At 48.1% G+C, this 26,746-nt stretch overlaps 1 protein-coding gene across 1 annotated transcript; it reads right to left on the bottom strand.

Annotated features, from left to right (window-relative positions):
• Positions 1–11,096: 11,096 nt before the first annotated feature.
• Positions 11,097–26,352, bottom strand: LOC310792706 (zinc finger homeobox protein 3-like; the record flags this gene model as incomplete). Its single annotated transcript, XM_083654432.1, has 10 exons — positions 11,097–11,213; positions 11,364–12,053; positions 12,173–16,971; positions 17,128–17,296; positions 19,186–19,296; positions 19,542–19,675; positions 20,504–20,608; positions 22,755–22,968; positions 23,881–24,416; positions 24,723–26,352. The coding sequence occupies 10 exons, from the start codon at positions 26,350–26,352 to the stop codon at positions 11,097–11,099; spliced, it is 8,505 nt and encodes a 2,834-aa protein (XP_083510558.1).
• Between the last annotated feature and the right edge of the window lie 394 nt (positions 26,353–26,746).

Here is a 26,746-nt window from a genome sequence, read left to right as displayed (position 1 = left end):
TCTGCACGGTCATCCTGAACACAACAGCCAGGCCATGTCTGCACAGTCATCCTGAACACAACAGTCAGGCCATGTCTGCACGGTCATCCTGAACACTACAGCCAGGCCATGTCTGCACGGTCATCCTGAACACAACAGCCAGGCCATGTCTGCACGGTCATCCTGAACCCAACAGCCAGACCATGTCTGCACAGTCATCCTGAACACAACAGCCAGGCCATGTCTGCACGGTCATCCTGAACACAACAGCCAGGCCATGTCTGCACGGTCATCCTCCTGAACACAACAGCCAGACCATGTCTGCACGGTCATCCTGAACCCAACAGCCAGGCCGATAGTACGGCTGTGCAATAAAATCGATACGGCAATATATCGCAATATTCTTTTCCGCAATACTGTATAGATATTTCAGAAAGGTATCGTGATATATCGCCATATCGTTTTTTTTGCACAGCCGTGTGTTCAGTGACACAATAAGAATACTTTTTATTTCAGTGCGTTCAGTAACACACTCAACATTCCGCAGTTTTGACTCAATTTGTCCGCTAAGTTATCAATATAAAGTGATGTACATATTACACTACCTGGGTGGTACACAGCCAATTAAATTTTCAGTAAATTATGTAGAGTATTGCAATATATAGCAATATGTATTGTATCGCAATGTATCGTGATATGTATCGTATCGTGAGGTCCTTTCCACTACCCAGCCCTATAGCCGATAGCTGGGCCGCGCTGCTGCTCGGAGTAACACAGTTCACTTCCACCAGACAAGCTCTTCCCCATAAATTCTACTTTAAGCGGAACAATAGGAGATGAGGACTTGATTAAAGCAAATATTGATAGTCTGTCTAAGGTAGCTTGTCTCCATTTGTGTGTTTTCTTTCCAGACAGTCCACATCCTTCTGTTTGTGTGTCTGTCTGTTTGTTCGTGTGTGTGTGTGTGTGTGTGTGTGTGTGTGTGTGTGTGTCCTCTGCTTCCCCCTACCTCCCCCTCTGTCCCTCTGTTTTCCCACGGTGATCGATAGCTCATTACAATCATTGACTGCGGCTCATCAGCACCTGTTAAGGTCTGGGAGACAGAGAGAAGGTGCACACGTGTACGTGTGTGTGTGTGTGTGGGTGGGTGTGTGTGTCTGTGTGTCTGTGTGTGTGTGTGTGTGTGATTGGACCCTATTGATAGATGGAAAAGGTTGGTGTGTGGCCTGAGTCAGAGGCGGAGCTTGACATTTGAATGGTTATATTCTGATTCTCATTCAGTGCCGCGGATGCCTAGTTTGTCGCCACTTTACGGGTCCGCGGTCTTGGGGAACATCTTATTATGCAACTCACGTGGGTACCACGGTTTGTTGCTATGGTGATTGCCAAGGGAGCCAGGGTATTATAGGTGTTTATCCTAGACGCCGGGAGCAACGGCTCCTCACTGTCTATCAGGGCACACTTCAATTTACCACACTGTTTTTGGACCACACATTAAGATCAACACTGTCACAGAGGCACAAAGAGAAAACACGGAGCGCGCGCACGAACACATACGCAACAAACACATGCTGTGATATGGTGGATAGAGCATTCACTATTCATGTTCCTGCAAGAAAGAGCATTCACTATTCATGTTCCTGCACGAAAGAGCATTCACTATTCATGTTCCTGGAAGAAAGAGCTTGTTCAAACACTCGGCTGTTGGTTTAATGCATCACTGCAGGGCTTGTTTTTGGGGCTGTGAACAGAAAGAGGAGCAAACAGAGAGAGAGAGACTGAGAGAGAGACTATTAGAGAAACTACACGCGTGTGGTTAAAGGCAAGGATAGACATGTAAAATGAAGTGCACACAAAATCAAAGGGACTATAGTGAGACTAGTGAGACACCCCCCCCCCCCCGTGCACTCATTCACCACTGGGTGTGTGTGTGGGGCTGAGAGAAGAGGAGACGAGTGTGTGTGTGAAGGTTTAAGGAAAACGGGGATATAGAGTGAATACAATGGAGGACTGAAAGGAGAACAAGTGCCCCCTCCATGCATAAATTACACACACCATTTACATATTCATTATGTGTTGTGTACTAATGAGAGTATTTTCTTAATAGCTCCTCCACCACTGGCAGCTTTTGTTTGATAGAGGAGATTTGAAAGAAGGGGGGATGCAGGGGTCATCTTGGAGAGCTGGCTGAGCTTGATGGCATGTACTGTATTTGAGTGATAAGCAGAATTGCTGTACTGTCTGTCTGTGTGTGGATGTGTGAGCAGGCACAACCTGCACGAGGCTCTGGCAGATGTGTGGACTGAAGCCCACATGATGGGGGGTTGGTAATAGTTAATTAAAACAACACAAGCTTTCTCCAAACTCAGGGCTCTCTTCCTCTCTCTCTCTCTCTTCTCGTCTCTGTGGAATAAGTCACTGCTGAGCTGCGGTAGTAATTACCTACAGGGCAATCACACTGAGCATTCCTTCAGGTGCCAACAAAAAAAAAGTCTCGCGAAATGACAACGAAGACGACCGCCCGTTTGCGGCTCGTTTTTCGAGAATTGTAAAAGTTGTGCATATATCAGTTTTGTAATGTTTCTATATATACACACACGCGCGCAAAGCCATTTGGAACTGATAGAGAGAGAGAGAGAGAGAGAGAGAGAGAGGTTAAATGATTCAGAAAGAGGATGAATGAAATGAGGGGAAGAGAGAGGGATGGAGATGTAGAGACAGGGGGAAGGGCGAGCGAGGGATGAGCTACAAATGAGAGCGATGGCGGTGGCAGGTTGGCACAGTGCCATCCAGTCAGGGCTTGAGCGGGGGCGGGCGCGCGGGCATGGGCGAAGGGGGCGAGGAGGATAAGAATGGAAGAGGAACAGAGACAGAACCTCCACACACAGTGCCAGCCTGGTGCCACCTTGGCACAGACACAGCGGGGCGAAGAGAGGAGAACGAACGGCTTAGAGAAGACGAAGATCCAAAAACATATGGAGAGGATGGAGATGATGATCGTGGCGCGTGGAAGTGACAGCGATGCCAGCAGGCAGAAGATCACTCACATATAGGAAGATGGCAAAAAAGAATGGGGATGGAATTGGATATTGGCGAGAGGATTTCCGCGATGACCATTGATCGTACGAGGAATAATGCCAGTGGGGAAAATCCGCCGTTCAACGCGTCTTCCATCGTTCCTTTCTCTCTATGCCAGGCGGCGTGTGCCAGCCAGCGGGCGCCATGCCAGCCTGCAGTCATGGCGTACCCAGAGCGATCCGAGCGGTCGGCGGAGAACCGTCTTATCCGAAGAGGACAACGGGACTCACCTCGGGAGGATTTGTCGCTAATCACCGTTTGTTTTTGCTTTGGACAAAGCCAAAGAAGAGGTGCCCGGGCAACGGTCGCCAGCGACTCTGTGATGGCATCTTTTTCAGAGGCGGCAAGGGCAAACAGGCAGAAAGATGGCACGCTGCCAAGCCACCATAGCACACACACACACACACACACACACACACACACACACACACACACACACACATTTGCAAACAGAAGCCTCCATACGGTGAGCAGAAGATTTCAGATGCCTTCAATGTTTTTCGGCGCGATGGCACCCCCTCAAGGGAGAGAGACCAGAAACAGAGATGGCACCATGCCAAACGCAAACTAAAACAGGCATTTCCCAGGCGCCATCATCGGCTGCCGTGCGAAGCCGTACCCAAAACGCGGACACCAAATAAGAGCAGAAGGAAGTGCGGGGAGAACACCAGAGCCACGCGTGCAAACTGTGTGGTGGAAGTACGGGACGAAAACTATTTCCTCGGTGCCAACTCTGCTCAGTGCCAACTGCTGCGCGGGAAGGAGTCGGCTGCCCGTTGCAAACACTAAGACCGGGGGGGATCGTACCATTCCATTGTGGAGGAGGAAAAGTAGGTGGAAGAAGGAATAACGAGCAAAATGAAAATAAAGGATATAAAGAAAGAGGAAATGGGGGAGTTTGGTGCTTAACGAAGAACAGTGGGAGAGGGTGTACGAGGATGATGAAGAGCTGCCTTCATGTGCACCACGCACACCTGGGACGTTCTTAAAGGGATATCCCCCTCGCTCGCTCTGTCTGCGTTAAAGGGAGGGACGTGTTGGCATCATCTCTGGGGCGTCAGGCTGCACTTCTCTTCTGCCAGTCAGGGAGGGCGCCGCCGCGGCAGTCGTCAGGGGCGGGCAACTGTCTGGGGCATCTCATCTGCAGCTAATTAACAGCCACACACTAATTCCAGCAGCCGATCATAATTAGCGATTTAATCGCTCGTCAACGCTTTTCTCCCCCCTTAAATTGTGCCTCCTGTTTGGACATGTGCGGATAAGCTAAGGAACGCTGGATTCCCCCCCCCCCCTCCTCCTCCTCCCCTCCTCCTCCTCCTCCTCCTCCTCCTCGTCCTGCTCTCCTTCATCCTCGGCTCCAGACTCCAGTGGGATCTTAATTAAGCCTGGGCTTCATTATGCAAATGGAGTACAATAAACGACAGCAGAGGTGGAGCCGGGATCCAGACTGAAACGGAGCGGTGGGAGGGGAGCAACTTGGAAGTGGGGGAAAATGGAGAGATGAGGAAGGTTACCAAAAACGCATCTCCTTATACGACGTTACTGTGTTACAGCGATGTCGTTGTCAGCCGGGGGGGATCAAAGTCTTTGGGTGTACGTGCCACCCAACACCTACCTACCTACCACATGTGGCGTGAGAACCTCCACTGCTTGTTGTGACAGCATCCTCCTCTGCTGCCTCTGGAGAAACCCTCTGCGGAAATGAGTCTGGATACACTGACAGAATGTCTTCTCTCACCAGGAAAATTCATAAGGGAATAGTGACAATGAAGCCCTTAATATCAGCAGTTGGCCGTTGTCGTGGATACGAGGGGAGATAGTGGAGAGGCAGACAGACAGAAGCAGCGGCGGTGGCAGCGGCGTGGCAGCTAATGTCATCTCAGTTTAATCATCGCAGGGGATCATGGGGTTCATGCAAATTCATTTGCATATCATTAAACGGAGAGAGGTTATTTGGTGCTGGCAGCCAAAATGGGATTGGATGAAGGCAAATGGAGGAGCTGGTTATTAAACAGCAATGTTTTATAGTCTGCCAGCCGATTCATTTAATTTGGGCGTAATTAAAATGTGTCAGACTCAATCAATCATCCGCACAGGGATACTATCAATGTTTCAGTCTGGAGAAAGAAAGACTAATCAGTGGCTATGCTGCTGCACAGTCTCCAATAACAGTCCTCTCTAGTCCACTGTGAACTTGACCCATTCACTCGTGGGGTTTTGTTTTGTTTTGTTTTGTTTAGTTCATTTGTTTTGATCTGAAGGAGATGATCAAAACATCTATTATAATGTCAATGTTTTGTGTGTCAAGACATGTCTAATGTCCCTGACAGGTGGTGATACCAATCAATAAGAGGAGAGCTCACTTTTGTCTTTTTGACCTTAGTAGTAAGCTGTCTGTCAGTGGTGTGTGCATGTGTGTGTGCGCACACACACACACGTGTGCGTGATTCCCATTTGCATAAGTGATGTAATTAGACCACCCTTTCACATGCAGATCAGTTTGACAACATGACAATCACTCCAACACACACACACATACGCGCGCGACACACACACACACACAAACACACACCACCACTACCACAACACACACACACACATGCTTACTGCCGTGACCAACCCCCATATCATGGGGAGTCTGTTGTCTGCGAGCAGAGAGTGTAAAGATTAACATAATCCAGCTAATAAGTGTGAGTAATATTCACACAGTGACGCGTGGCATAGACACTGTCCCGCTGATGCCTATTTGTATCTCATTATAGATGTAAAGTACTGAAAGGGGGGGGGGGGGGGGGGGCGCTGTGTGTCAGTGTGGACGAGGCAGGGGGGGGGGTGTCACCCCAAAAAAGCACAGAATCATAAAGTAGAAATGTAGACACCAGAGAATGACACAAAAACATGATCTTACTTCAATCCTTTGAAGAAGGATGTATAGTAGAGCACCGATGCACTACAAAGACAGAGATGACTACTAAAGTATAGTGCGGGATCCATGTCTTTCTGATGCCGTCACGGCATCAGAAGGACAGTTCCCCCTGGTGCTTCTGTCCAGTTGCAGCGGTGCGGTGGCGGTACACACAGACACGGCGTCAGTGTTTTGCTGCAGAATGTGGGAATTATAAATAGCGTGTATTTGGCGGTTGCGGGCGAGCTCTGCCACATGATTGATTAGGATGGTGTGACGACCATTAAAAAGTCATTTAAAAGATGGATAGGGACCACATCTCCAAATAAAAACCACTTTATACCTGATGAAGTGCTGAACAAACTCTCCTTCAAAGACATTTACTGATTACTCCGCGCGTGTGTGAGTGAGTGAGTGTACTGTGTGTAGCACTGTGTGTGTGTGTGTGTGTATATATATATATAGCTCTGCATCGGCTGCAGAAGTTACCAAAAGCAATCATCAGGACGACACAGTCGGTCAGGGTGCCGTGATGTCCGCTCTGACGTGTTTGGGGGGGCGGCAAAAAATTAGAAAACAATTATGTAGATGGGAACGAAAAAAGCGTCAAGATATTCATTTGGACAGGGATGTAAGTGATCTGCGTGCACGCATGTACACGCAGACAGGCATGGATGGACCAGCCACAGATAGGCCTACACTACAGTACACACACACACAAACACACACACACACACACACACACTGATTGAAATGTATCTGATAAGCACAGTGTCGCCTCGACTGAAGATCCGGTGAAGCAGCGCTGTAGTGTGTGTGTGTGTGTGTGTGTGTGAGTGTGTGTGTACGCTATGTATTTCAGCGCTGTCTCTTTAACTCAGGGCTCCGCCACAGCACTATGCTTCGGGATTCATGCATAAACATGAGCTGGCCTTTCAGCTCTCTCCTCACATAACCAATCTAAATCTAAATGAGCCCCCACTACAGATACACCAGCAGGCAATGACATTACACCCCCTCCGCACCCAGCCCCCCACGCTACCCCCAGCGTCACATATACACCAGCAGGCAATCATTTCACGCCATCCCTCAAGCACCCCCCTTACCCCCCCCCCCCCTTACCTCCCTCTCCACACACCCTCGTACCCCCTTTTGCCGCAACCCCACCAGCTGCAGAGTACTCATTTGATTAAGAGGGGGGGAGGACAGAGAGAAGGAGGAATGGTGGGGATCACTTTATCAGGATGACTTACTAAGATGGCTATCATCAGCCGCGAAGCTATCTCACAGCAGGCCTCTCTTCTTCTCTCTGTGTTTACGTCGCTATTGTTCTCGACACGCATCTCTGCATATTGCTTGACCATCCCCAACAACAACCACAACATCCCCCCAATCGAAAACTGTTACTTATTGCGTTTCCTTCTGTTTCTGTGCATTCGTGTCACTGAATGGCTTGCTGCTGCTGCTATAGGGTGAGGAGAAGATACCAGGTAGTGGTGGCGAGGAGGAGTCTGAACACATCCCCATGTCGATTGAAGTTATTCCTCTCTGCAAGACAATCTCAAAACCAAAATGAACAAAATAATTAAAAAAAATCTGCTCTACCTACCAACCTATTCTGTGGTCTCTGAAATGTTGCATATATGAAAATCTCCGTGTCCTAAATGTGCTGTAGTGTGCAGTTTTCCTCCTCCTCTCTCTCCTCGAGTCGTAAAACACATTATCATCAGCAGCAGCAGCAGCAGCAGCAGGAGCAGCAATGTAATTCATCCGAGGTCGTTAATATTCATCATATCATTTAGTCACAAAGGAAACTCATCTGGCTGAATGTCACAGATGTAATTAATGAAGTGACCCCAGAGGTCACGGCGCCCATTCACCAAACGCCTTCCACACATCGGCGCGTTAACGCACCCACGGCTGCACATCAAAAGCCTGCCAGCCAGACAGACGCACACCGCCCAGCGAACACACAACCTGGGATATGAGACACACATATATAATAGCCATACATCCTCCTTACATACCGATGCTACGGCAACACTCACAAAATGGCTTCTCTCTGGAAGACCAAAGAGATGAGACCAAGAGCGTGCACCAAAGCAGACTTTATTTAGCTCAGTGGAGTAACGGGGAAGGGGAAGAGGGGAACACACACCAGTGGGGGGAAACCTGGGGGAGGGGGAAGAATATTATAGACACACTAAACCACTGGAGCAGGACATAAGGACAGGTGCACATCACAGGTATCTTTTTGGTCATCACTATGGCAACAACATATCCAGGAAGAAAAGAAAAAAAAGAACAGAATCATTTTTTTTACCTACAGTAAGGATAACGGAGCCCCTTCACCATAGAGGACCCCAATATGTACATCTTACAGTCACTAAGTTCAAGAGAAATGAAATTGAAAAGAATCGGTATACAAAAAAAAAACTGCCTTGTGGTATTTGGAATGCACATTTCTGTACAGAAGAAAGCTCATTGGTATTGTCGTAAACATTGGTTAGTTTAAAGAGCAAAACATGACAAGTTAAGTCAGTCCACGTCCTTTGGAAAGTTGGCTTGTGATGTCAGTCTGTGAGTTCAGCAAGGCTGTCTGATCTGGACAAATCAAGGCTGTCTGATCTGGACAAATCAAGGCTGTCTGATCTGGACAAATCAAGGCTGTCTGATCTGGACATAATGGACGAGAGACATTGCAACACAAAAAGACTGACACCATACCAGTGGAAGGTTTGGGGCCGAACTCCCTCAAATGGCTATGCAGTATCTTGAATCCTAAGGGTTGTTACTGCCCCCCCTCCCCCCAAGCATTTACCTCAGATGAAAAGAAAAATATGTCTGCTTTTATGAAAGTGTTCAAAGCCATATTTCTCTCATCTTGGACAAGGAGAAATGAATAGGATACTGAAAGACATATTTGATGGAATTGAGCCCCACATAAAATCCATGTTGTTTTCCACAGAGTAACAGAGAGGAGCAGGTTATCAACAGCGTCACAGCTATCATATTACAGTTTGTAGTCATTAAAGCCTAGTGGATAAAGCGATCGGAGCATGCATCTTTCTACAGTATCGTTAGAAACTACAGTACATTAGCAGCAAACTGGACATCCTTAAGGGCTGAAGTTCAACACTATGGCCAAAAAGAAAAGAAACAACAAATAAACGGTGACATTTCTCAAGAGAAGTAAAACTTTGTAACCGCTATTTTACAGACTGCCATGGCTCTAGTTTGGGGTTTTGGTTACAGTCTCCAGTGTGCTTATGAGAGGCAGAAAACAGTAGCTTAGATATAGGGACTCCTTCCTTCTTTAAAAACAGGCAATACATCGTCAAGTAAACAGTAGCGCTTATTCTTGTAGGTCATATGGTTAAAGTATTATCACGTCTTTGGATTTTTGTCTTTAAAGCATTAATTATTGTTTAGCTATTATTGTTATAATGATCATTATTACAGTTAGAATAAGGACTGGTTGCAAATGAAGGGAGCGAGGAAGAAAGGAGAGAAAACAAGAGGAAGGAAGGGAGGGAGGGAGAGGGGAAATAAATTAAGTTGTACAAAAATAACATCGATAACATCCAAAGTTGTTCTCAGCTTTGCGCAGTAGCTCCCCATTTCTGTAGAAAAGGGAGCCATGTCTCAAACATCCAATGAAGTCTTGAGTCAACCATACAAAAGCTAAATACTGTACATTTTACCCCTCACACTATTAAACACTTTAGTTTCAATAAGGTTTATGTAACAATCTATTACTCGGAGGTGAAACGCTCAGGGCTTTTGAAATACAGAGGTGTTTCTTTAGGCATCTTTTAATACTTAAGTCCAAGGTTAAACCACGCCCTCTTCCGTTTTAAAAACTGAAGAGTATAGTCATGTGACCATATTAGAAGCAGAGCCAAGTTGAGCAATTGACCTGAGCATAGAAAGCTTCACATTAAATCACATAACATCGGTAAGCCATTGGTATATTCAAATAAGAACGGAAAGGCAGTAAGTTACCTTGCCTGAACATATCAAAGCTGTCATAATCTTCTCATAATCATGACACTATTATATCGAAGCAAGACAGTTTATCTCAATCCATAAGATTTATATTAAGAAACTATTACTAAATACACACAATGTAAATTTTGAGTTTGGTTAAAGTTTTCATATACAGTATAATGGTTGAGTGCTATAAAAAATAGTTTGTCCCTTTAAGGACAAACTGCCTTTGCTTTCTGTGCTATTTGGGCTGTTATCCACTAAAGGAACATACAAGGTGTACATGTACAACAGAAGACTCATCATTGGCTTGTGGAGGGTCGAGCTGCATGCTAGCTGCATGCTAGCACCATATGAGTCTGTTGGTACTCAGCGTAGCCGTGCCAGCAGCAGGGCTCACTCCTTCACCGTACAGACGTCAGCTCTGCAAGTTTGTTATTGAAAACCAACATGTTGAAAGTAAATCCACAGACATGTAAAATTTTGGTTACGAGCTTTGGAATCTGAGTCAGTCTTTACAAAAGCTCTTTGCGAATACCTCAGTCCATTTCAAGGATATTACTGTTTTTTTCCCCCACCGCCTCTTCTTCCACTGTTAACTGCTTTGTTTTTCTTCAAGTTTATCTTTTGGAGTTCTCTATTTACACTAAAATCTCTTTGACAATTTCTTTCCCAGCCTAGTAGAGGCTGGCACTACATGCTACACAGCTAGTGGACTAGCACTGTCTGTTGGAGGGCCCATTGAGAGGTAGACTGCAGGTCTAGCTGGGCAGTGAGGTCACATACTTGGAGAATGCTCTTTGGCCTCTGTGGCATCCGGTTGGTTTTGATCAAGATGGCGTTTGGTTGTAGTAGGGTGTCTGATGGGACAGGGAGAAGGAGCTCGTAAGTCGGCAGGGGGAGGACAGGCCAGGGAAGAATGGAAGGAGGAAAGCTGTAGTAGACAGAACTTGGTTTGGCCTCTCCTACGTTCAGTTGAGAGAGCTTCTCTTTGGGCCACTGTGGCTCTGCATCTTTGGGGTGTTCAGGTTACAGGTTTGGCAGCAAAGTGAACAAGGTATAGGTTTAGAGGAGGACAGGTATAGTATGAGGGGGGGGGGGGGGTAAGAACATAGCAGAAGGAAGCAAACCCTAGTCTGCCTCTCTAAGCTCTGTCCCTCTCCCCTGCCCCAGTGGTCAGCTCGGCCTGCTCCCTCTCTGCAGACTCACAGCTCAGGCTCCTGGCCCTCTTCTCCTTGGCTCTGGCATTCTGGAACCACACCTACAGAAGAGATTTGCATGGATCAATATGAAGTACACTTCTTGAAGGCACATTTTTCTGATCTTTTTTTTTTTTTTTACCTATTTTTAATAAACACAGATCAGACATTTTATTGAACATTTCCAGCATTTACAATGAAGCCCTCCCTACCTGCACCACTCGGTGAGGCAGTCCCAGCTCCTGGCCCAGGGCCTCACACTCTCGTCTGTTGGGTGTGCGGTGGCTCCTGTAGAAGTCTCTGAGCTGGAGAACCTGGAAGTGGCTCATCTGTGTCCGCTGGCGCTGCTGTTGCTGATGGTGATGATGCTGATGGTGCTGCCTCTGACTATGTGTCTCGCCCCATTCAGAGCTTGGACCGCCAGAGCCCTCGGGGCTAAGAGACACTTGGTCAGCCATAGTGGCGCCCTCTTCACATGGGTACTCCTCCTCCTCGTCCTCATAGTCGTCCTCCTCCTCTGGGTTGTTGAGGTCAGTGGCTGAAGAGTCAGAGGTTATAGATGGCTTCATGAGTAGCTCGTTGTTGCTGATGACAAAGCCAGGGGATTGGGTTGGGATTGGGTTGGAGGAAACAGATGGGCCTGGCCTGTCCATTAGAGAGGACATAAGCATGTGGCCCACCTGACCATTGGATCCATTACTCAGGGACAAGTTGTAGCCTGTTCTTTCAGCCTCTGCCCAGTGACGGGACCTCATGTGGGCATCCAGAGCACTCTTCACCTTGAAGAGAGCCCTGCAGAATGGGCAACGCAGGTGGTTCAAACCCAAGCTAAAACTGGTTCCTGGGCCCATTGACCGGAATTGTCCTTTTCTCTCTCTGGCTCGTGTGTTCTGAAACCAGACCTGCGAAAGAAGAAAAAAACATGATGTTGGCAAGGCTTAGATACACAATCACATAGGATGATGTGTGCTTTTGATGTCTCATTCACTCAGATACACAAACACACACATCCATTAAGTACCTGAACCACACGTCTCTTGAGGCCCACATCACGTGCAATGCCTTCCAGGACTCCTCTGGTGGGGTTGGAGTCCGAGCTGTAGCTCTGGTACAACACCTCCAGCTGTTCTGGAGTGATGGTGGTTCTCTGGCGCTTATCCCTCCGATGGTCATCCTCAACCTCTCTCCCACCCCCCGGGGCTTCACAGATGGTCTCTGACATAAGCTTTGAACTCTGCTTCAAGGAGGACAACGAGCTGTGAGAGAGGCCGGTGAGGGCGTTGCCCGTGTGGTCGGACAGTGTGTTTTGAAGTTGTATGCTGTTCATGTGTGGAATCATGGGATGTGTCGGGTTAGGGTGCAGCTGGGACATAGCGCCAGAGAGCAGTTGGCTGGCCATCAAGGTGTGGTTGGGGTGGAGCATCATATAAGGCATGGTTCGCTCTGTGAAGCCAGAGTGGAGGAGTTGGACCTGGGACTGGGCTGCTAGGAGGTGCCTGGTCTGATGCTCCTGCCACAGCTGGAACGAAGGCAGGGATATGGGGCAGAGAGAGCACTGGAACTGGGCCTGGGTTTGGAGTTGGTTCTGTAGCTGCGTTTCAGTGGACAGGCCAGAGGTGGCATCAGGCAGCAGAGTTTGGCTTGTTTCAGACTCCGGAGCAGAGGGGAGGTTGGATGGAGTGTGGGTCTTACGAGTATGATGCTTTTCTACAGCTGAAGCAGAAGGAGAGCTCTGTGTGTGTCCTTGGCTGGACTGAGATGTAGACATGGTGGTGGCTGTTGTTTTTTTAGAAGATGAGGAAGAGCTAGGCTGGAATTTCTCTGGAGACCTTTTTGACTGCAGCTGGGGCTCTGGTTTGGGAGAGGGGAGTCTCTGCATGGCCTCAACCGTTTCCTTACTCTGGCTATCTGAGTCTGGCATTCCATTATTTGAATCTGGAATTCCATTTTGAGTTTGCACAAGGTCCTGGAACTTTTTAGCATGAACTGAGGCTGTACGATCTTCTTGCTTCTTACCAACATAGTTTGGCTCACCTTTGAGTGGCACATGCTCATTCTCTGTCCAGCCAGGTGGAGAATCTAGAACAGGTGAGTCAGGGTGGGTGTAGTACTCATAGGTCAGATCCATGGAATTTTCATTCTGACGGTCACTTTGCCCTTCATCACCACAGCCATCATCCACATGATCACCATCGTCATTCTTGTAATAGCCATTTCTCTGCCTCGGAATGCTGTCAAGCTGGTGCTTCCCTTCTACTCCATCTTCCATCGCTCTATCTTGATGTTTGCGCGCTCTCTGTCGAGCGTTTTGGAACCACACAACAATGATCCGATTAGGGAGGGACAGGCGAGCAGACATCCTGTCATATTCCTCCTCTCTGGGGTAGGGCGTGGTCTCAAACACCCCCTGCAGACTCTCCAGCTGTTGCTCAGTGAAGCGGGTACGGGAGGAGCGACGGCCTCGATGGGGCTCTCCTGTAAACAGGTGTGCTGTCTGGGGCTGTGGGGAGTGGTTGGCGGGGAGGCTCGGGGACAACGGCACTGGGGCATCTGTCAGAAGGTGGGTTTGTGCTACTTCTTCTCTGGGCTCCTCCAGGGCTGTGGTGGGGGGGTTATTGAAATTGTACGGGGAATCCTTGTCTCGCTGGCGCTCCTTAAACAGGGTGTTGCGGAACCAGTGTTTGATGACTTTGCGAGGCAGACCGGACAGAGCGGACATCTTGTTGACCTCTTCGTCACTGGGGAGGCTGTTAATATCAAAGTGTTGCCGCAGAACACTCAGTTGCTCCTCGGAGATGCGTGTCCGTGCCCTCTTACCCTGCTGTTGCTCAAGCAATGTAGGGCTACCTTGGGGTTGTTGTCCTAGTAGCACAGGGCTGGGCTGTGATGGCTGACCTAGCAAAGCTGGACTGAGCTGGGTTTGTTGGGCTAACAATGCTGGGCTAAGCTGAGATTGGTAGAGTTTTGCAAGGTCACTGGTCACTGCAGACTCCAGCCAGGGTTGGGACTGGAGAGCCACAGACTGCAGCATAACAGGTGAAAGGAGAGGCAGCTCCATGGGGAAAGAGATGGGTGGCAGAGAGAGCTGAGGTAAAGACAGTGGGGGTATGGGAAGTTGAGACAAGGAAAGAGGGAGCATAGGTAGTTGAGGTAAGGAAAGAGTTGTGGCCTTAGCCTGGGATGTAGGTTGGGAGGTGGCTGAAGCAGAGGTGCTGCTTGATGTGGGCTCTTCCTGTTGTGGAGATATTTGCGGTTGAGGAGGAGACGGAGGGGAAAGTGCAGGGGCAGTTGTTGTTGTTAGGTCAGTTGCTGAAGCAGCCATTTTGGTTATGGGTTCTGAATCTGAGGGGACAGGTGACGGTGGGAGGGATTTAACTTGGGACTTAACTGGTTCTGGTTCTGTCACTGGTTCCGGTTCTGGAGCTGGATCTGCAGCCTGGGTGGTCGAAGTTGAAGTCTCCCCAGACTTCGGATCTGTGAGAGGGTACAGCCGGTCATACTGCAGCCTGTATTCTCTGGAAAACCTATCCAGCGCAGTAGTGGGAAACAGCAGCCTGTGAATGTACTCTTGGTGGCTCTTCAAAATCAAGGCATCTGAAAAGGTTTTACCACAGTCTGTACACTTCTCCCCTCCCTTACAGCATCCCTTCTCTCTCTTTATTTCCTCCTGTTTGTTCCGCTTTTTCTCTTCTAGCACCCTTTCCATCTCTCTGTTCACTTCTCCTTCTCCCTGACAGTTCTCCTCCTTCAATCGTTCCACCTTTCCATCCTGTAGTTCCCTAAAGCCTTCTCTCTCCTCCCCTGAGCACAACACCATCTTGATGCCGGAGCTCTCTTGTCCCCCTGGTGGTGACATTTGGGTTGCTATCTTTAGCTGGTGTCTCTGTCTACTTTGTATATATTGGAGCGCCAACTCATAGCCGTAGCCCTGCAGCAGGGCTCTGAGAGGCTCCCCGTTCACAGCAGCATAGGGCACTCTGGGAGGAGGGCACTCCAATCCATGAAGGTTAAGTGAGGAGCCATTCGTTTCCTCCTTTTGCATCTCAGTTTTAACAATAGGGACAACAGTGCTTTCTTCTTTCTCTTGTTTGAGACTAGAAATGTTGTGTTCTCTCTCGGTCTTGTTCATCATGGAGGAGCCACTGCAGCCTGCCTCGACCTTGGCCTCGCACTGTACACGATCATTTAATGCTGCTGAGTTTGAACTGTGTCTCTGGCTGTGTTCTTTCTCTATGTGAGGTGGGGACTCTCTGCTAGCCTCTACCTTTAGGTATTCCGTCGAGTAGGCAGAGTCTAGCTGGCTAAGTTCCGGGCCCCTAACAGTGAAATCTGGGTTAAGCTGCATGTCTCCAGAGAGGTAAAAGGGCAGGAGAAGTTGCTGTTGCAGCGAGAGCAAGGTGTCTGGTGTCAGAGAGAAGTGTTGCTTCAGGAGATTCTCTGAGCCTAAGGGAAGGTGTTGTATCAGTGCTGGGTTAAAGAGCTGGGACTGGAGCAGGGCTGTTGTGTGCTGTTGTAACTGTAACTGGGCCTGCGCCTGGGCCTGGGCCTGGGCTAACTGCTGCTGTTGAATTAGCATCAGCTGGTTTCTCGATGCTATCAGCTCTGCCACTCTCTTCTTAGCCTGCCGGCTGTCGCTCTGGCTAGGGAGCGTTGGCTGGGCCTCAGCCACTGAATTGTGGCCTAATAAGGAATAGGTGGATGGGCTTACTAAGTCTGGCCTCTTGGTGAAAGTCAGACTCTTGGAAGTCTCCTCTCTGTTGGCGGCAGCCTGAGTTGAAATAGTGGGCGTTGACACTGGAGCAGCTATACTAGAGGTTGGGGTCTGTGGTGGTGGGTTCTGGGCAGCACGAGCTCTAGTCTGGTGGAGGACAGAGCGGAGATGTATGTCCAGTGTGGAGCTCTGGCTGTAGCCCACTCCACACAGTCGGCAGCGATAGGGTCTGGGATCAGGGCCCCGGGGAGCCTCGGGGGCAGCCAGGCCTGGGCCAGAGTCCTGCAGCGCTCGCCGGGCCCGGTGGAGATGAGACACAGAATTGTAGTGGACCAGAAGAATGGTTTTCTGAGTGAAGGACTCCGAACATATGGTGCATTTATAGGGCCGAGATGGGTCCAGGTAACGGTCCATGGTGGGGTTCGCGCCCTTTCTGACATAAAAGCTGGAACTTGGTTCTGATCCAGTCTCCTCCTGTGGCACTCTCTCTGGCTCCATTATGTCCTCCTCAACTCCATCAACTTCACCTGCCATATCCTTCTCTTCAATCTTTGCTTGCTCTCTCGCTTCCTCCTTTTCCTCTAGCCCCAGTGGTTCTTCTTCCTCCACCATCTCTTCATCCTCACCGTCTCCTGCTTCTTGACCCATTTGAGGGGACAGGCTAATGTCTTGTTGAACCGAACTCAGACTCTGATCCAGGTGTGTTTGGGTGCTGTGAGGCGGTAAGAGTGTATTCTGCCCCTGTGTGTTGTCCAGCTGTGCGTGTGTGTTTTGCATGTGTCTCTGCAGAGCCTCCTGACTGCGACAGCGTCTGGAGCAGAGGGGGCACTCTGTCGCCGCCCTCATGGCATGGTACTGCCAGTGGCGCTGGAGCTTCTCCTGAGTGGGGAATGCCAGGCTGCACCTGCTGCAACGGAACCGGTAACCATGGCGATCAGAGGGGGGTGGAGGGTCACTGGGTGGGGAGGAGGGAGGGACCTGCAGGGGGGACTGAGGAGCCAGCCTGCCATTGGAAGGGTGAGTGGTGGTGTCTTCCAGGGGCGGGGTGAGTAGAGCTGTGACATCTTTGGGTGCGGCTACATTGCCCTCAATATTCTCCTCTGACATGCCTGCAACATGCACACACAAGTGCGTATGAATTTGAGAAGGAGAAAAACGACATTTTATACTAAGCACAGAGTCAGTTGTGCCAATGAGACAAGGAACATATTTTGTGCATTTAACAAAATCTGACATGCATATTTTAACATTGGTTTTACGCTAACCTTTGTTTTTCTGTGAATCAATTGTGGCAAGGGAATCAGCAGGGTGGGAACCATTTGTATTGTTATTGTTATTGTTATTTTTCTCAGATTTCTCCGTGTCAGAGTCAGGCTCCGTCTGTTGCTCCGTCTCATGATGAAGCTCGGGTTGCTCCATGGGTGCTGCTGTCACCTGGAAGAAAGAAACAACACAACGCTCTGTCACTTCTGCTGCATTCTTGATCACAACTGCCAATTAGACCCAATGTGAATAAATACTCAATGTTACCCTATTTTCTTAATCCAATATTATGAATAAAATGTATAATTGCACAGTGTAATAATAGCGAGCAAATAGCGAGATGTGTGAACAGGGAATGCCTGCACTCTCTGTCCTAATATCATAAAACGTTTAATTGTGTGAATATGTAAATGTATAGCTACATCTTACACCTGCCTGTACAACAGCAGTGTATGCAGGCTTAGCACATCATATATTTGGTAGGGACTGTACATGGCGGAGATATGTGGGTGTGCCCTTCAGCTCCAACAGCACCCTCTAACATGCCCCGAGGGTTTAATAAAACTTTACTGAGCTGAATAATGAATTTATTTAAAATCATTCTTCATATAGGAACCCCCCCACACCACCACCCCCACACCATCTCCACAGCTCCGAGCACTGAGAGCAAAAAATACTATATCTGTGTGAGCAGCTAGCTAGCCTAAGGAGAGGACGGACAGCTAAAGATGAGATTTACATGACAAGAGTTTTCTCTGCGTAACAGCTTCATAAGAGAGAGAGAGAGAGAGAGAGAGAGGGACGACACACACACACACACACTGCAGAGAGAAAGTGAAGGTCAGGCTTAATCTAGAGAGCGTAATTGGAAAGCAAGGTACATAATGGCCATCATCACCTCAGTCTGAATTAATGAACCTCAATTACTATCAGAGAGAGTGAGAGAGGGAGGGGGGAAGAGAGGGTGAGAGAGGGTGGGGGGTAAGGGGCGTAGAATATGAAAAAGAGAGAGAGGAGAGGGAGGGAGGGAGGGAGTGTGGAAGTAAGGGTCTATGAACAAAAAAAAAGAGAAACTGCTTCGGAGGAGAGAGAGCGAGAGGAAGGGAGGGGTAACGCATAAGAAATTGAGAGAGAGAGAGAGAGAGCGAGCAAGCTTGGGAGAGACAGAAAGGGAGGGGTATGATCGAGAGAGAGAGAGAGGCAGGAAAAGAGATTGCAGCAATAGGAATGATATGAGTATGGAGGTGGTGGAGGGGGGGGAGAGTGGGAGGGAGGGAGGGGCAGCAGAGGGGAGAAAGGGTGAAAAGCAGTCAGTGAAGTGGAGGCAAAAAGAGAGGCAGAGACAAAGGCCACTTAGCATACGGGCCAGGGAGATGGAGGATGGTGATGTGGATAGATGACCAGTCTTTGTTAGTTGGAGAGACACAGTAAAAAAAGCACGGGGCCCCTTTTTAGCTTGACTGCACTTCTTCTAATAGAGGGCCTACTTAAACATGCATTATAGCAGCACTGGCTTTTCCCTCAGTCACTCAGTCAAACCCTCTCTCTCTCTCTCTCTCTCTCCCTCTCCAAAAGACACACGTACACCTACTACACACACACACGCAGCCTGCACGGCACTACACACCTACACACACATGGCTCTACACACACAGACACCCAGCATTCACGTACACCTACACACACACACACACACACACAGCATGCACATACACCTACACACACAGACAGACACACACACGCTCTACACACAGACACACGTACACCTACACACACAGACACACACACGCTCTACACACAGACACACGTACACCTACACACACAAGATACAGAGCATGCACGGCTGCATCAAAGATGATAGCGGGGAGCTACTTAAACATGCATTAAAAAAAGAAAGCGCTGCCTCTCTCTCTGGTGCCTTCTTAATGGAATTGTCTCCCTACATTTCACTCTGCCCCCCCATCCCCCCATCGCTTTGGCGTCTCATTTCCTCTCGCCTTCTGACTAATGCACACAACATACAAATACACGCATGCATGCATGCAAACATATATGCTTACTGTGCTGATGAGCTTGTCGACACAGTCCTGGGCCACACTGTGCAGGTGTGTCAGATGCTGTCTAAGGTGTGTGTATGGCAGATTCACCTGGCACAAGGGGCAATGGACAGTCTGAAAAAGAAGAGAGGCCAGTTAGAAACACGTTTGAAAATGAAGTTGGTGAACAGAGTGTGTGTGTGTGTGTGTGTGTGTGTGTGTGTGTGTGTGTGTGTGTGTGTGTGCACATATGCACCTGACAGGCCTTGAAATCTATAATTGCATCTTTATTGTTTTGTCTCCTTTATTATCCTTAATATTTCTTAGATTCATGTCGATTTTAATAAGTGTTTCAAATGTGTATGTGAGTTGCTGCTGACCTGCTGGTTCTCGTTTTGCTGGTGCATTCTGGGGCGTTTGGGTGAGAGGGAGTTCTCCATTTCCTCACATCCAGAGGATCGACGCTTGGCTGGGGACAGAGAGTCCCTCTTTTCCTTCTCCTCCCCACTATCTTCTGCAAGGACAATTTTGAGATGTATATTATTATTAGGTATACTAGAATTTAAATAAACTATGAATCCTAGGGTGGAGACTCTGGAGACTGACACCACCACAGACAGACACCACTACCACACAGCCCCCTTAGCTGATTTTAACTAAGATTTGATTTGATTTATTAGGATCCCCATTAGCTTATGCAAAGCATAAACTACTCTTACTGGAGTCCACAGACATAGAACATAAACATACATTTACAAACAAAGACAATCAGTTGATAGGCAAAAATAATACAACACAAAACTAAGACACTGATGACATCACAGTTGCTTGCATGACATCACTGATGACATCACAACAATTGCTCAAGTGACATCACAGATGGCATTACTGATGACATCGCAATTTCGCAATCATGACCCTTGACGTCAAAAGGTCGTGTCAAAGCACATCAGGGGGACTGGCAGGGTCTACTCTGTAGCCTAACATGGTAAACACTGCTGTTATTTATCTGATTTCGAGATTATGGACGAGATGGCTGTCCCTATGGAATAACGTCATATGGATTACAAACTGAGCAGCGGGGGAACGGGAGTTGCTATCTACCAATGTGACTTATCAGGGTGAATTAAAAATCATATTTAAAGCTTGAATTGCACAACTGCCTGAGTGACATCACGGTTGAACAATCACAGTTGTTCGAGTGACATCACTTCCGTCACAAATCGTGACTGACACCGAGCCCACAGACGGACACCACTTAGCCAATTTTATAACTAATAAAGAAGGCAAGATGTAATGGTTCAAATGAGGAGTGGAAATCTGAGCTGTGTTTTTGCTCTACCTGTCTCAGAAATCTGCTTCACCCCCAAGTTACTTGTGTCTTTGGTTTGGTCCAAAGGACCAGTGGTGATCTCACTGGAAGTGTCCATATCCTCACTGAGTTCTCCTGGGGAGGGGACAAGACAAATCATAATTATGCCATAGTATACACAGTAGCACATATGTCCTCAGAATCTAGCATGCTAATTGTAGTTTCTATTATTCTCTAGGTAGCACCCTTCAAAAAGACCAATGTATTTGAATCACACTTCACCCCCCTTGCTTGCCCTCTATACACTATTGATCAGGTATTGATTCTCCATTAGATTCCCCTCAGAGGTGGAGTGGAGTTAATATGGACTTACAACACATCAGTTCACCTCAGTAAGCCTTAATCCACACAGAGACAGAACTCAGAACAACTTCATTCACAAGACTTGAGAAACTCATTTTAGGTCTTAATCAGGCAGCTCACACACTTCATAGGATGTAAATTAATTTAGTGTATTTTGCACAGATTGCAGATTGATGACTGACTTACACCTCCCCCTCCTCCAAGGGATTGTATTGGTTCATTGATTAGCAGGTGCTAGTTAGCTGTTGTCGGGGGTGATTGGGGATGTAACAAGGATGTGTATTGACTAATCAATTTACCTGATCAATATCTAAGCAGCAGCCATTATTCATTTTCTCTCTTTTCATCTTAATCCTGTCGTCTCACCGATGTCCAACACATGATGCACATGCAAGGGTCCTCCCTCAAATGCACTCACACACGCAAAGGTGCCATTTGGTGTAAAACGTGATTTCCCTTCCTTCTTTCGTTATAACAGACTTGGGTGTGCTATGTAATCATGGACACATGGTCCCCAGATAAATCCACACCAGCCATGTAAGGGAAACAATTCTTCAAACCAGCTGTTTTGATTTCCATAACCTTGTGACATCACAAAGTAACACTGATTTAATTTGCCTGCTTACGGCGCTACCCCCCGCCAACTGAATGTGGAAGAGCAAACCTTGTTATCTGTAGCATAGCTGAGCACTATGGAAAAATGTCCAATCATTCAACTGCACCAAAGATGGATATATCTGTCCTAACAGATCATCTTATCAGAGGTCCCGCCCTTTCAAAAAAGCACATAGTTAATGAGTGGAGAGAGAGAGAGAGAGAGAGAGAGAGGATAGTCCCACAGAGGCTGTTTTTTTTTTTTTTTTACAGAATTCATAACCTTGCCATAGAGACACTGCGGAGTGCATCACAGTTGGAAAGCCAGGCCCACCGTTGGGGAAACCTGGGTCTAGCGCTAGTTTACAGGCAAAAGCGGCTGTCGGGAGGAAATCTGAACAGATATGGACAGGACAGTCTGACAAGTGTTTTCCTGTTTTCAAGTAGACAAATCTGTCAACCAATTCTTTCAGCACACTGCCTCTGTCAGACAGGAGAATGTATATAGGAAAAAACTAACTTAATGGCCTCCATTAATGTTACTCCAATAAAGCTGGATAATAAATGATCCCACATAGTGGCCTGATGTGAAATACTTCGACATTTACCAGTAACGTTACTTGATTTAGTCACCAGGTAAGATCATATATATTGATATTTTATCATTTCACTTCATATTTAAAAATCTGAAATACAGCTATGCTTTTGAGCCTAGTTTGAGTGACTGACGTGACATTACTGTTAAAGTGGATTGATGCAAAGTTAAAGGTATATTCAGCGATGTTTGTGTGTGTGTGTTAAAATAAGTGTTAAATGGCTCTATATTCTAACAGCAATCACTGAAATAGAGTGTTTGGTCAGTGATTTGAAACCCCCAACCCCCCGCTTTCCTCTATCTCCTGTAGTCCTGCATGCAGGGTGAACGTATCTCCACAAACGTAAGTCGTAGAGACTCGGGGATGGCGACGTTGGATTCGGGGTGAAAAAATACATATAGTCCTTTATTAGCATCACGATCTGACCTTCCGTTTCCCAGAAAATCGAAACTTTTCTCTGATTGGATAGTTTGAGGTTGGCGCCATTTTTCTTCTCAACAGCTTCCTTGTTTTGCTCGGGAGTACAAAAAAACGTGTATTTATTTATTTTACATTTGTTGTCTGTGCAGCCCACCACACAACAGCTTTTAGCCATGTTTAATTCAAGGAAAATGATGCTGGTGTATGGAAGTGAATGGAGGGCTTTCCCCAACGATGGGCGCTGCCTATTTCAGCTACAAATAGCATAAAATGGCACCTTTAACACAATTCATATACAACTCTTTCACCTGTGACACCGTCAGGGCTTTTCCTGATGGTAAAAATGGCTGCCAGCTCCTCTCCTCCCATTGGCTGTAGCTGTAGTAGTCCCTCCCTCTGCTGATGAGTTGGAGTTTGACTGTGTTTCAGTACTTGGAGTTTAGATGAGGAGGAGTGGTTGCACAGGAGACAATGGAACAGCCATGAAACTCCATCAACCTCACCATCATACTGCTGCAGGAACTAAAGACATGGGACGGAAAAGGAGAGCATGAAAAAATCATATTATGGAATGGACAACATGGTTAAAATTTTGGAAACGATTTTAAAATACTGTATACTGGTACATGAATCAGTAAATGCTTTTTAAAATAATAATACCATAATACTACTACTACTACTAATAATAATAATATGAATCAGTAAATGCTTTTTTAAATAATAATAATAATACCATAATAATAATATGAATCAGTAAATGCTTTTTTGAAATCATAATACCATGATAATGATAATAATAATCATCATCATCATCATCTTCTTTATGTTCCATCAAGTCGCTTGCGACCCTTGGTGACTATAGATTTCCGTCCTCCAACTATTTCTCTCCTGTATGTTTCAGTCTTCCCAGGTCCTCTCCCATCACTTCTTTTATGGCGTCAATCTATCTTTGCTTTTGGTCTTCCTCTACCTCGACTTCTTCCGGTCTTTCCCAGCATAACACCTTTCTCTATCCTACCGCCTGGATCTCATAATACAGTATATGTCCAAAATATCCAAGTTTCTGCTTCTGGATGATCGCTTCCAGAGACATTTCTGGTTTTATTTGTTCAATCACCGACTTATTATTATTGACTTCTTCTTATAATAATAATTATTTGACAGTTAAGTACCATCACAACTTGCAGCCCCCCAAATAAATAAGTACAAATGCACACAAATATTAAGCAACACAGGGAAATGCACACCCCCAAACAAAACCCCATTCTGCTATAACAGACCAGTTTTGGTGAACATGGTAGACCTTCTTAATAACACATTCATTGGATGATATCAGTAAAGGCGTTTTAAAACACCAAAACACTAGCCTACTCGCAGCTTCTACCAGGAAGGGATTGTGTCTGAGAGTATGTCTGAGTGTGTTTGTGTACTGACTCTGTAGACCCGGACGCTGGCCTCGTGGTGGGAATTGAGGGAGTGTCCTCGGAGCTTCTCCAGACTGCTGGTCACGTAGTCGCACAGGTTGCACCTCAGCTGCACGGGGTTGCCCTTAGCAATGAGGGCGGCCCCCTCCTGACCCCTGTCTCCGCCCTCCTGGAGGTGAGCAGTGAGCTGGTAGCGGGTGCGGTGTCTGTCCGTCTGGCAGTGCAGGGAGAAGTTGGCCCTCAGCGGCGTGGTGTACCCACACAGCCTGCAGTGGCAGCCTCCGGCCACCAGGGAGCACCACTCCGACTGGGGCAGAGAGCGCGGGGCGTTCAGGTGCTGCTCCACGGACTCCAGGCTGTCAGAGGAGAAGCAGGAGCAGACAAGGCATTGGAACACGCCCGGGGAGAGGGGTCCAGTGGGGGACAGAGGTGGGATGGGAGGGGGGGAGGGAGAGGGGGAAGGAGAGGGAGTCAGAGTAGATCCAAGGTTGCCTGGTTGTTCTGGGACTTGACTGGTCAGGCGCATGTTCAAGGAGAGCTCACCACCTAGAGACACACAGAGAAAACACCTTTAGAATCCTTTTAGAATCAATTAATCGGTGAGCAATAAAAAATAATCTCTGGTTTCTTTACTCTACGACAGTAAACTGAATATTTGTGTTGGAGACAAAACAAGACATTTGAGGAGGTCATCTTGGGCTTTGGGAAACACTGATCGACATTTTTCAACTATTTTCTGACATTTCACAGACCAAACAACTAAATCGATTAATCAGGAGAAAAAAATCAACAGATTAAGCCGACAATGAAAATAATCGTTAGTTGCAGCCCTTAATTGAGTGTGCTTCTCACCTGCATTTTGTAGGTGTTTAAGCTGGGGGGTGAGGCTCCTGCAGTGGGACAGATAGTAACCCCTCTGGAGCCGTAGCATGTTGTGTGTGTGTTTCTCGCTGGTGGTGTGTATGCGCAGGTTGCGGGCAATGCTGGTCTCGTAGTCGCACACGTCACAGCGCCACCGCTTGCCAAGAGAGTGCGTGTGTGTGGGTGGCGAGAGCTTGGCGGGCTGCGCAGTAGCAGGCGCGTGAAGAGGGAGTGGCAGTTTGTACGCCTGCTCGTCCACCGCGTGGCCGTTGGAGGAGCCGCCGTTGTGAGCGTGCGAAGTGTGTATGTGACCGTTGGAGTGGGCCCCGCTTTGCACGTTGTTAAGGTGTTTGTCCGACTGCATGTGTATGCTGAGGTTGCCTTTCGATGAGGTAGCGTAGTCGCACACCTCGCAGCGGTAGGGCTTGTAGCCGCAGGCGTAGGTCTCGCCGCGGGCCAAGCGAGGGTGCGCCTTCCCCGAACTGCAGTACCCACACGTGCCTCTGGTGGCGCCGCCACACACACACTTCCCCGCGGAGACGCCGCACACACACTGGCCTCCCGTCTCTGGATGTTTCTCCTTCATGTGGACTTGCAATGTATGCTGGGACTTGTAGTGCCAGTTGCACTTGGGGCATTTGAGCGTCTTGCAGGAGTTGCGCGAGTGCATTATGGTCATGTGACTAGTCAGTGAATTGGGAGAGAGGTCTTGGTTGAGGTTTTTAAGGACAGCTTCCTTCTGTTCTCCTTCTTTGTCTCTCTCGTCGTCCACGTCCGTCTCTAGCTGGCTGTCGTTTGGTTCTGGAGCTTTGGCACCATCTCCATTGGCAATGGAAGAGTGAGGAACCCCTGCCGTCTCATCATCATCGTCATCCTCAGCAGGCTCAGTACCCACCAAGGCCAGGGCAGACTGCTGGGATTTAAAGCTCTGAGGAAACCCAGAAATCCAGCCCCGATCTCCCTCAACGTCTTCTACCTCCGTCTCGCTGGGCGGGGCAGAAGACGAGGGAGGACAAGTGAAGTGCTTTGGAGAGGCGGGAGGAGCGGGGGAGGGCTTTGGAGAGGCGGTTATTTTGCTGTCGTCGAGTGTGCCACTGGCCATTGCAGTGCTGGAAGAAGAGCTGTGCTGGCTCTGTTGAGGTAATAAAGAACATTTGGATTTGGTTTGGCTTTGGTTTGAGATGGCCTCCTCCTCCTCTCCGTCGCTGCTGCTGAGGGCGGCTGCGAGGCCCCCTGTAAATGACGCCTCTCCCGCACCTGCGTACACCTCCTCTTCCTCTGCCCCTCGCCCTAACAGACATCCCTCCCCGTCGTCGTCTTCCTCCTCCGTCCCCTGCTTTTGACACCCGCCTCCGTTCCCCTGTAAACTCCCCTCCTCTCCTGCCCGGGTCTCTTCTCTGGCGCGGGACCCCTCTGCCCCCTCCTCCTGCTCCTCGCCCCACTGAGGCAGGGTCAGGGGCTCTTTGGCAGGGGCCGCGGCTGAGGTATGAGAGGATGACCCCTGCTCAGGAATGACCGCCGGGGTCAGGAGAGGAAGAGATAAAGCCTGGGGGCTGAGGTCAGCATCTCTCTCCTCTCCTCCCCCTCCATCCCCTCCTCCTCCCCCCTCACCGCTGTCCATACCAGAGGCTACAGCAGCCACACATCACTACACCACCTGTGTGTGAGAGAGAGAGAGAGAGAGAGAGAGAGAGAGAGGGAGGGAGGTGGGGGAGAGAGAGAGAAGCAGAGAGAGGGAAAGAATGAAGGGAAAAGAAGAGAAAAATGAAATACATGAGTCAAGTAAATAATATTGCATAACAGTGGAGGCCATTGATTACAGTCCCTGGATAGCATCTGTTCAATACCGCCTTCACAGTGCACAATACAGAGCCTAGTTACTCAGGGGTTAGCGTTAGCCCTTAATGGGAAAATCAATAGTATGAGTGCTAAACTAGGTAGAGGAATGCGGCTAAAGGCTACGCGGGAGGTCTATAATATTCCTCACGGGATAGGATTATAAGAACTGAACGCTT

This window comes from Poromitra crassiceps, assembly GCF_964638095.1.
Source record: "Poromitra crassiceps genome assembly, chromosome: 18".
Taxonomy (NCBI): Eukaryota; Metazoa; Chordata; class Actinopteri; order Beryciformes; family Melamphaidae; genus Poromitra; species Poromitra crassiceps.
The sequence above is the reverse complement of the archived record's forward strand: the minus strand, read 5'-3'. Positions and strand labels throughout refer to the sequence as shown.